This window comes from Otolemur garnettii, unplaced genomic scaffold, assembly GCF_000181295.1.
Source record: "Otolemur garnettii isolate 467f Iridium unplaced genomic scaffold, OtoGar3 scaffold00060, whole genome shotgun sequence".
Classification (NCBI taxonomy): domain Eukaryota; kingdom Metazoa; phylum Chordata; class Mammalia; order Primates; family Galagidae; genus Otolemur; species Otolemur garnettii.
In genome coordinates, this window is record NW_003852455.1 from 11244015 (window position 1) to 11255221 (window position 11207).

The 11207-nt window shown below is 38.8% G+C and overlaps 1 protein-coding gene across 2 annotated transcripts in view; it reads right to left on the reverse strand.

Annotated features, from left to right (window-relative positions):
• Nucleotides 1-11207, reverse strand: part of MAP3K13 (mitogen-activated protein kinase kinase kinase 13) — a 146865-nt gene that overhangs the window by 45893 nt on the left and 89765 nt on the right. For both annotated transcript variants that reach the window (XM_012806923.2, XM_023514858.1), the window contains exons 2-3: nt 9330-9889; nt 1213-1396 (exon numbers count right to left, since the gene is read on the reverse strand). In XM_012806923.2, the coding sequence (XP_012662377.1) occupies nt 1213-1396; nt 9330-9804 (659 nt within the window). In that variant the 5' untranslated portion in view covers nt 9805-9889. The remainder of the gene's footprint in view (nt 1-1212; nt 1397-9329; nt 9890-11207) is intronic.

The following is an 11207-nucleotide window of genomic DNA, read 5'->3' on the forward strand; positions in this document are numbered from 1 at the left end:
ACCTCCAACTCCTGGGCTCAAGCGAGTCTCTTGCCTCCGCCTCCCAAGTAGCTGGGACCACAGGCGCCCGCCACAACGCCCGGCTATTTTTGGTTGCAGCCGTCATTGTTGTTTGGCGGGTCCGGGCTGGGGATTCAAACCCTCCACCTTAGGTGTACATGGCTGGTGCCTTAGCCGGTTGAGCTATAGGTGCCGAGCCATGGAAGACCCTTCTTGAGCCTGGGAGAAGTTCCTCCTAGTCTAGGCAAGGGGGATTTGAAAGTTGCTCCACTTTTAGCTGCAGCCTCATTGGTTTTACTATTTTTCAGGAATAAAAAATATAGATTAAATATAGCAAGAAGTTCTAGTTTCTAAACTTTCATCCTACCTAAATGCTACCTTTCCTGTTCTTTACCCTCCCTCCTCTAAAGCCACTTGCCATTCATGTATTCAAGTCCAGAGCAACCTTCAAAGGCTAGCAAAGGACAGAACCTCAATGGAAAGGTCAGGGCAGGAGAGATTTCATATATTTAGAGCTCAGCACTTCCAAGTTCGGTGACTTCCACAGTTTTACCTTTGATTCTCTTCCTTCTGTTAGGGACCCCATTCCAGTACAAAAAGAATGGTCTAGACTAAAAAGATATGATCATATACTCTTGGAGGCAACCACTTCGTCAAATGAATATAACATATATAACTCTACTATTATTAGATTGATAAAGCTGAGTGTTTGGCATTACTTGCAAAGGGATCTAGCATAACCTGGGCCTATATTCCAAAGGTATCCATTACTACAAGTTAATTTTTAAGAAGGAAGGCTAATAGAAACTAATAAAAAATACATATCTATTACATAGGAACTGACTATTCTCTGACGGTTTTAGATTTTAGCTTTGTCTTCTTAACCGAGTCTTTGGATGTTCACGTTATATTGAAGTAACCTCTGTCATCCATTGATAAACACGGTTGATGTAGCAGCTCTGACTGCTTGTGGGAATCCTCTTCCTTCCCTGTCTCAAGTGTATCCCCCTCCAAGTAGCAAAATGAGATGCTTAAGGGTGTCACTCAAATTCAATAGTTCTTCAGTACCCTCCTAAAGCGTCTAGCATAGTGCTAGTAAGTCTATAAAATGTTTTTTAAATGTCTCTCAAAGCAGGAACTTGCATGTATATATTGGGGGTGGTGGTGGTAAAATATCTCTACTTCTTAAAAAAAAAAAAAGCCTTGACCTACTTGAACGCGATGATGTTAGGGTGCTTCAACTTCCTCAAATGCTTGATATCCGTCTCATTCTGTTCTCTCACTTTCTTGATGGCCACCTCTTCTGCTCGGAATTTGCCCAAGAAGACAGCTCCCTGGGCTCCACTACCCAGCCACTGCAGCTCTGAGATCTCCTCAAATGGCACTTCCCAAGTATCTAGGCACACAAGCAAGAAATAAGCTTGAAGAGATCTTGGAATTTGCTCAAGGACCTTTCTGAAGGTACCAACTTCACCATCATCCAGAATGACCTCTACCCTCTGTCTCCCACCAAAAGATACAACCTTTCTATGCATCTTGATACTATAGATCAAATATTCATACGTATAGGTTATGTAGATGTTTAACCACTGCAATCAAGCAGATCAGCTATCTCCAATATCCTGTCCTCTAAAACATATCCTGACACGCCTGTAGCCCTACCCCCTTACCTTAAGCTTGCATGTTCAGTGCACCTATCTGCCTCTTCCCCATCACCTGTAATAGGTGTTGTTATGTTTCTCTCTGAATGTCTATTGCAGATGCTCAGTGGGTCCTTGCTGAATAATTTTTAATGTTACTCTCTTCAGAACCTAATAATGCATGACATTTACATTAGTATTTACCATTTATAGAGTGCTTACTGTATACTAGACACTAGCTAGTGCTTTGTATATATGATATGTTTGATCCTCACAACAATCCTACAAGTCTGGACTTATTATAGTTATTCAAAGAAAAACAAACTAGGGTTTGTTTATGGGGTTGTTAAATAAATTATCCAAAATCATATAGTTGGTAAGTGGCAGAACTGAGCCCAGAACCCCAGAACTGGCAGATTCCAAGAGAAGTGCTTTCTTCACTATACCACATGCCTCCACGAGGTAACTAGAGGGCCAGTAGTCAATAGTCGTGATCTGTTTACTCATATAGCTGCATTATTTTCAATTTTCTCTTTTTCCTCAGAGTTTGGTGCTTTTGGCACCACAAATTTAACAGGGGTCATTTCTAGGTGGTGGTGTAATTAGTGATTCATATTATGTTTCTTTATCCTTTTCTGTATTAAAAAAATTTTTTTAACCATAATTCTGCATCACTTTTACAATGAATAAAATGCTATTTTACATAAAGCACTTTAACAATCCAATCAATATTTGCTTTAACCTCATGAAACTTTAAAAAAAGAATCATCGGTCCCTCTCTTTGTCCCCCTTCTTACCAGGGCATTATCAAAGAGCCCTACAGAGAGAGGAGGAGAATGACAATGTTAAAGGCCATGACAGATTCTCTTGAGATTGCTAAAAGGCCACTGTCTGCAGAACGTGGAACAAAGTAGTATTGAGTTAGCTTTGAAGACATTCTGTTCGTGGAAGCAGGTAACTCACTCTCTACCACACTGATGAAGCAAGAGCAGAAAGAATCCATCAGGATCTGTAAAGTGAGCTGCATTTCCCTCTTCTCTAATTTCCTCTACTTTAAGAGATAAGAAATTCTTCAGATTCTTAATAAAATGCATTTTCTCATCACAGTGGCTAAAACTTGATCTTCAAAATATAACTATGTAGAGCAGAAAAAAATTCTAGTGAGAGTGGTTTATAGCAAGGGCATTTAGCTCGTTCTCCTGATATGACTGTATTGAAGGTTTCCACTCTACTGAAAAGGAATAAGAATAAATCTCTCTAAAATACAAATAGTTCACAATACAAAATCACTAAAGGAACAAACGACATCATGGGAGATTTGGAAGGAAATAGCAATGGAGAGCCTTGACTATTTCATTTACTTATTACTTATTTACTTATATTTTAGAGACGGGTCTCACTCTGTTGTCCATGCTGGAATACAGTGGCATGATCATAGGCCCCTGTAGCCTGGAAATCCTGGGCTCAAGTGACCCTCCTGTCTCAGCCTCCTGAGGAACTGGGACTACAGGCATGCACCATTACACCTGGCTAATTATTTTCATTTTTTTTAGAGACAGAGTCTTGCTTTGTTGCCCAGGCTGGTCTTGAACTTCTGGCCTCAAGCAATCCTCCCACCTCAGCCTACTGAGTCACTGGGATTACAGGTGTGAATCACTACGCTTGGCAGCCTTTACTATGTTAAGTATCTGCAGGGCTTCTAGGACATATTAAGTGGCTCATGGAATCTCACTTTCATCCCCACAGGCTTATTCACACAGTACACATGATACGAGGATAGTGATGGCATATTAGAAGACAATTTTCCTCATTCCGGGTCCAGTGAAGAATTTAAACCAATGTCATTTATTCTAGGGGCTGAATAAAGTAGTATTACTGGATTCTGGGGCAAGAATATAACTGGTCAATGTATTTTTGAGCAATTTTATATAAGCCCAAATTACCCTAATTTTTAATACAATAGTTACTAAAATTAGACCAATGTTTGGATGTCTTTTTTCCTTACTTACTTAATCTATATTTACTGTTGGACATAAGAAATTTTTTTTTTTTGTTGTTTTTTTTTTTTTTTGAGACGGAGCCTCAAGCTATCCCCCTGGGTAGAGTGCTATGGCATCACGCTCACAGCAACCGCCAACTCCTGGGCTCAAGCGAAGTCTCCTGCCTCAGCCTCCCAAGTAGCTGGGACTACAGGCACCCGCCACAGCGCCTGGCCATTTTTTGGTTGCAGCCATCACTGTTGTTTGGTGGGCAGGGCTGGATTCGAACCCGCCACCTTAGGTGTATGTGGCTGGCGCCTTAGCTGCTTGAGCCACAGGCGCCGAGCCTGGACATAAGAAATTTTTAAAAAGTAAGAAAAATCAGAAAAACATTTTATTTGAAATCCCATCCCATACACTCTGTCATCTTCCTATTAGTTTCTGTTGATGTTTGTAGCTATATAAAAGCTGTATGTGATGTATAATTTTTCCGACTTTTGGGCGGTGCCTGTGGCTCAAAGGAGTAGGGCACTGGCCCCATATACCAGAGGTGGTGGGTTCAAACCTGACCCTGGCCAAAAACAGAAAAAAAAATTTTTTTTCCCTACTTTTTTCATGGATTTTATATAATTATAGTTTTTACTATAAGTTTTAGTATTAATATTTAGTGCACCCTTTTACCTTTTGTACTTAAGTGTCTTGCTAATTTAAATTTGATACTTTTTCTTATTTATATTTTTTCTGCACATATAATTCCTGGGCTTAAGAGTAGAAATAGTTTCCTGGCTATTGGACACATACATTGCAAATTACTACTCAAAGGATTTTGCTGGTTTTTGCTGATAGTAGCAATGTGTGAATGTATTACCACAACCATAACAATAGTAAGAATTACCATATAATTATTTTTTTAGTTCTATTTTAATAAAGTATAAAATAGTGTTTTATAAGTTTACGTTGGTTTAATTGCCACTGATGTAGAATATTTTCTCCACATTTATTTAATACTCGCATCTGCTTTGTACAAATTGTCAAAACTCCTTTGTCCATTTATTTATTAGGGTTCCTATGAACTTGAAGCTCTTTATACATTTCTGTGATGCAATTTAAAAGAATATTTTTAATAAGCTCTTCTAATTTTGTTGTTATTATTACTATAATCTGAGACAAGGTGCTGCTATCTTCTTGAAGCTGGAGTGCAGTGGTGTCATCAGTGCTGCAGCCTCTAACTCCTGGGCTCAAATGATCCTTCTCCCTCAGGTTCCCAAAGTGCTAGGATTACAGGTGTGAGCCACTGTGACCAGCTAAATTTATTATGTTTCAACAAAAATTTTAAATAGTTCATTTCCTTTGTATTATAATTTCTTCCACTGCCAAGTCTATCTTTTAAAAGTTATTTATAGTAGATTTTTAAAAATTTAACTTTTATATATCCATCTGGAGTTTATTTTGGTGTTGGGTGTGAGGACAGATGCAAATTAACTTGTTCCCATATTGCTATTTAGTGATTCCAAAATAATGTGTAAAATAATCCTTTTTTCATATTGTTTGTGACTGTAATTCACTATATTTTAGAAACAATGCCTATTACCTAGTATTTTTATAAAATGAGAAATAGATGGATTACTAAAATATAAATGACAAAGATATTTGGTGCTCAAATACCAGGTATGCAGGGTACTATAACAAAGAATAAAATTCTCCTTTACCAATCTCCACTTCATGCCTATGCTATGTTCAGCAAGGTCTTAATCATCCAAAGAAAAAGAAAGGAAATAGCACTGGTAATAAAAGAGTACAGAGTGTAAAGTAAAGTAATATCTCAAACGTGTTTCCATAAGTCTTTCTAGAAATGATTAGAAGTAAAACTGATTGATGTGAATTGAGTACTCTGCCTAGTCTCAAAGTCCTTGTCAGCATCTAGGAGGGGGCTAAGGAACAGCAAAATGGCAGGAAAAAGAAAGTTACTATTAAGGATATACAAAAATGGGGGCCTAGATAATTGGTGGGCAAACAGCTAGCCTCATGCTACTGGAGAACTAGCTAGACTAGGGTTAGCCCCAAACTTTTTACTGCTTTTATATCTGTACCATAGGTACATACATAAGCTAAGCTTTCCCCTTCTCTTTGATTCATCACTATGACTACTATCTTAATTCCAATATCCACCATGATCCCTAGGACAGAGCAAAGCCATACGCCCACCCACTTTAAGGCAGTAGTCCTCCCTTGTTTATTCTGACATGGCTATTACAATACTTGCTTTCGCAATAAAAGATTTTAGTAACTCGTAGTACCATACTAGATCTTCCCTATCAACATAGTACAGGGTAGAAGAGGGCATCCTTACCATTTAAAAACATCTAGTGAAATTTCCTCCTAGTATCAAATGTAGGGACACATCTGTTTCATGTGTTGTTCTTTGCTTGACTACAATGCAGGATTAAGGATTAGCTCCCTGATCCCACCAGCTACAAGGAAAACACCACACTTAGTTTCTGGCTAACAAATCTCTTTTATAGCCCACAGCAACACCAGCGCTTGGCAGGATATCCTGCAATCTGCTGAAGAATTAGGCACTTGCTAAACCCTTATAAGAATCTTAAGCTGATCAGGCCTGTTCCTTATTTATTTCTGAAATAAGTCTTTCTGAAAGTAACATGCTCAATTGGAACACAAATACTAGTTGGTAGAACAACAAAAAAAATTTAAGGGCTCCTTTTAACAGACCTGCAAAATATGTCTAATGCCCCTGTTTATATAAGAGTCTGAACTTCAGTGGTGCATTTGGATCCTGAGACCTCCAAATTATGAACAAAATAAGAATAAGAAAAGTGAAGATCTTAAAATCCAAAAGTAGTTTATTAGTAGGTTTTGTATATAAGCAGAGAATGGGAAACTTAAAAAATAATAAAATAAGAATGGTTATCTCTGGATTGTGGGATGAGAAGTGATTTTTATTTTCTTCTTCGTTACTGTCTAACATAGGAATCTCCAACTTTTGTGTGACAAGGAACAATGTTAATTTCCTTTAAGTCTCGCAATCATCAAGGAGAAGGAAGGTAGAATGTGACAGGTGTTGGAGTATGTCTGAAAGAGACAGACTGGTAGATACACACACATAAAACCAGGGGCTGACAAAGAATTTCTGCATGGGGCAGGAATGGAGGATGTGGTTGGCAAATCCTGAAAAGTACCAGGAAATCCCAATGCATATATGGACAACAGGTATACAGGGAGAAGTCAGTATTTGGTTTAAGAGAATATATTTCAGAAATAGGAAAAATGGAATACATGAGAAAAGTAGTTAATGGTATCCAATGTCTACTGGTTGTTTAGAAAATCTGTCAACAGTTTTCACTAAAAGAGATCAACAGACTTTAAGAGGAGGGTCAGAGTCTAAAATTCAATTATAAAATAAATAAAACAGAATTTCACTTTTTTTTTTTTTTTTTTTTGAGACTCTGTCTTATTCTGTCATCCTGGGTAGAGTGCTGTGGCATCATAGCTTACAGAAACTTAAACTCCTGGGCTCAAGAGATCCTCTTGTGTCAGTCTCCTGAATAGCTGGGACTATAGGCACCCACCATAAGGTCCAGCTAGTGGGAATTTTGCTTTTTACACTTTTCTTTCTTTATTTGTTTTTTAGAGACAGGGTCTGGCTCTGTTGCCTAGGCTGGAGTAGAGTGACCTGATCACAGTTCACTGCCACTGTGAACTCCTGGGATCGAGTGATTCTCCTGCTTCAGCCTCCCAAGAAGCTGGGACTACAGGTTTGCAACATGACACTTGACTAATTTATATTTTGCAGAGATGGGGCTCTAGCTATGCTGTTCAGGGTGATCTCAAACTCCTGGCCTCAAGCAATCCTCCCTTCTTGGCCTCCCAAAGTGCTAGGATGACACGCATTAGACACCTTGCCTAGCCAAATATCACTTTTGGTCCATTTTTTTTTCCTTTGTAGAATTTCTTGATGAGAAAACTCACAAAAATGTCATTTATATAAGGCTCCATGATATGTTCTAAAAAACTTAAAACAACAAATCTTTTGAATCTAATTACTCCTCTTCTAGAAATTTATCCTAAGAACTAGCCAAATGTGTGCAAAAATAAAATAATAGAAAAATGTTCATGGGAGTGTGGCTTATAATCACTACAATTGCAAACAAATTAAGTTTTGAGCAATAGGATATTGCTTAAACAAATATTGGCACATTCACATAATTTTATATTAAAATGATGCTGAAGAGTTATATTTGAAATATCAAAAATATTCACAATAGGAAGTAAAAAATGTTACAAAATAGTATGACTATTTTTTTTTAAAGTATATATACACATAAGTAGGCTAACATAATACATACTGAAAACATTAATGGTGATTATTCTCAGTAGACTGAGTATCACAGATTGTTAAAAAATGTTTTTGGAACTTACCTGTATTTTCCAAATTTTATACATATACAGTAGAACCTGCATTGTTGACCTCCTCCCTACACTGACCATCTCCTTAAGTTGACTTAACATGAACCAGACATGCACCACATGTATGTATCAGTATAGCAGGCCCAGTTCCTCATGTTGACCACTTCTGTATGCTGACCAGTTTGTTACAGTTCCTTGGGTGGTCAACTTACAGAGGTTCTACTGTATTACTTTTGTTATCAAAAATAAAGCTCTTGGCTCGGCGCCTGTGACTCAAGCGGCTAAGGCGCCAGCCACATACACCTAAGGTGGCGGGTTCGAATCCTCAGCCCGGGCCCGCCAAACAACAATGATGGCTGCAACCAAAAAATGGCCAGGCGCTGTGGCGGGCGCCTGTGGTCCCAGCTACTTGGGAGGCTGAGGCAGGAGACTCGCTTGAGCCCAGGAGTTGGAGGTTGCTGTGAGCGTGATGCCATGGCACTCTACCCAGGGGGATAGCTTGAGGCTCCGTCTCAAAAAAATATATATAAAATAAAAATAAAGTTCTTTTAAAGAACATAAATGGGGTTATAAAGACCATGAGGGCTTCAAAAGCATACCACCTGAATTGGAATATATGAATATACATGTTATACCATGAAAAGTAAGTTAAAAACTTATTAGATCTAGAAATAATAATGCTTTTCAAGATCAGTTATTTTATTTGTTCCACAAAACATAAGCTTTCTATGCCTTGACTGTAAGAAAACATTTCCTTTTTACTATAACCTCAGGTAGTCCTGCAATCTACAGTGGTATTACCACGTGGCTTTTGTTTTCTAAATTAGTCTGGTGGCCAACAGACTTTATGAATGTATAGACTATTAGTAAAAACATTTTAAACAAGCAAATGCTACATGATTTATTTATAAATTATATATCTGTATAACTATATTACAGTACCAAATATATCTGGAAATGTATGAAAATAAATATGTAAATGATGAGATACAATAAACAAGAGCTTTGTTTTCTTCTTACAACATCATGGATTTTCTTGAGTATACTCTACTTTGGACACCACTGAACTGGATGACCACAAAAGATGGGCTTCGACTTAAAAAGACCCACCAAACGTGAATCTATCCCATTCAGAAGACCTGCAGGAAACTGAAGTGAGGTTTTCATCTGGCACTCGATCTTTAATATACCCATAGGCCAAAGGTTATCCAGTTCATGGTGGTGATGGTGGTGGTAATGGTGTGTTTACACAAGGAATATCTTCCAAGTCCATACTTCAGCTTACCTTGCTGCTGCAACTTGTAATCAGTGGAATATGCCTTCCCAATGATATTCCATACAGGCCTCAAGCATCCAAAGAGTCCTTCAAGAAACCCACCACTGCTACCGCCTGACCGGCTAAACTGAATCTTGATGTCTTCAGTTCCACTCATGTTCTCTCCATCCACAGTGTTGTTTTTTCCCTGAGACACAGCCATCTCTGATTCATCTTGCTCCCTTAGCTGAAGAACACTGTTCTCAAACTGGTCCCTGGAATCCTCACTCATACTTGTCAGCACTGTAGTGGTGATGGGGCTGTTCGTGCTCTCGACTAGCTCTGTTTGCCCCACCACCTTTTCCTGGTGGTCCTCATGGAGCTTGGGTGAAGGGTGGTTCCCCATAGCTGTGAGTTCATCTTGTGGTCCACTGAAAACTCTGCGTTCACTCAAGGGTAAGTGTGGAGAAGGGGAGGAGCTCAGGTGCTCCTGAGGGTTGGCCATCGTGCCATGAGTGTGACCAAGGTCCTGAGATGACACTCAGAGGATCATTAGAAGGGAGTTCTGATGCAAGAGAGGGCTCCAAAACCTGAGGGAAACAGGAGAAACACATGAGATCGCCCTTTCTTTAGTATCTACCCTACTACTCCATTCCGTTTAATAGTAAAACAATGGGGGTTGGTGAAACTGTGGTTTATTCCACATGATGGAAATGTGTGTAGTAATGAAAAATTATGCCATAGAAGAGTAGGTAACAAGACAGATTCCTGAGATGCAAAGTCTGTTTTATTGTACTACACTAAATCTGAGGCAACACGACTAAGCCCCAGCTCTTTAAACTTGTTCTTTCCTTCTGACCTGTTTATCAGGACCATTGGGGGGGGGCTGTATAACCTCTACCAATAAAGATTTGCCCCAGATTGGCCAGATCATGCACAATCTTAAATTTATTTGAAGTATGTTCTTACTCAAATTTACTTTCTTTGTAAGACCTATATAATAGTCCTTTCTTCACTTTGTAGTAAGCATCTAGAACGTGCTAGAGGCCAGGTTATAAAGGTGACTTTACTCTGCAGAGAGGGCAAAAGATAGGCCAACAAAGATTGACAGTACAATGCTTATAATGAGCCAATTAAGTGCTCTGAAAGTACAGAAGACGGAGGGTTGTTTCAGGGAAAGGTGCTCAAAGGTGGTAACTTTCAATCCATTTGAAAAGTGTAGGCACTCATCAGGCAAATAAGAAAGACCCAAGTGAAAGAAAAGGGAGAATGTATTAACAGGTGTGGGGAAAATCATGAATGAGGACATGGAGGCTTGAAAAACTATGGAATGGATGAGAAGTGCAAAATGGCTGGAATGTAGATTATATGTCAGTGCATAGAGAAACACACAAATGGACAGACAGGAGCTATATTTTAAGAAGCTTCAGATGCTAGGCTAAGGTGATGGGGAGCCATATAGTTCTATATTGAGGATTATAGATAAAAATAGACCGTCCTTTCATTGAGACCCAACCATTAAGGCCCTTTCCCCCCATTTCCTTATCCTATGAATAGCTTGTGTTAGTGAACCAATGAAAATATCCTATCCTCTGAACTCTCATTCATTTACTCAAACATTTATGGAGCTTCTAGTACAAGTCATGCAATGTATTAACTAATGAATGGTACATAGGTTCTTACTCTTTAGGAATTTACAATCTGGAGGGAAAGATCATAGTCAAAGCTTATAGTCATACGGTTAGATATGCACAAAGATATTTACAAGGTACAAAGAGAGCTCAGAAAAATAAACATTAGGGTCGGCACCCATAGCTCAGTGAGTAGGGAACCGGCCACATACACTGAAGCTGGTGGGTTTGAGCATTAGCCTGGGCCTGCTAAAATAATTACAACTGCAACCAAAAA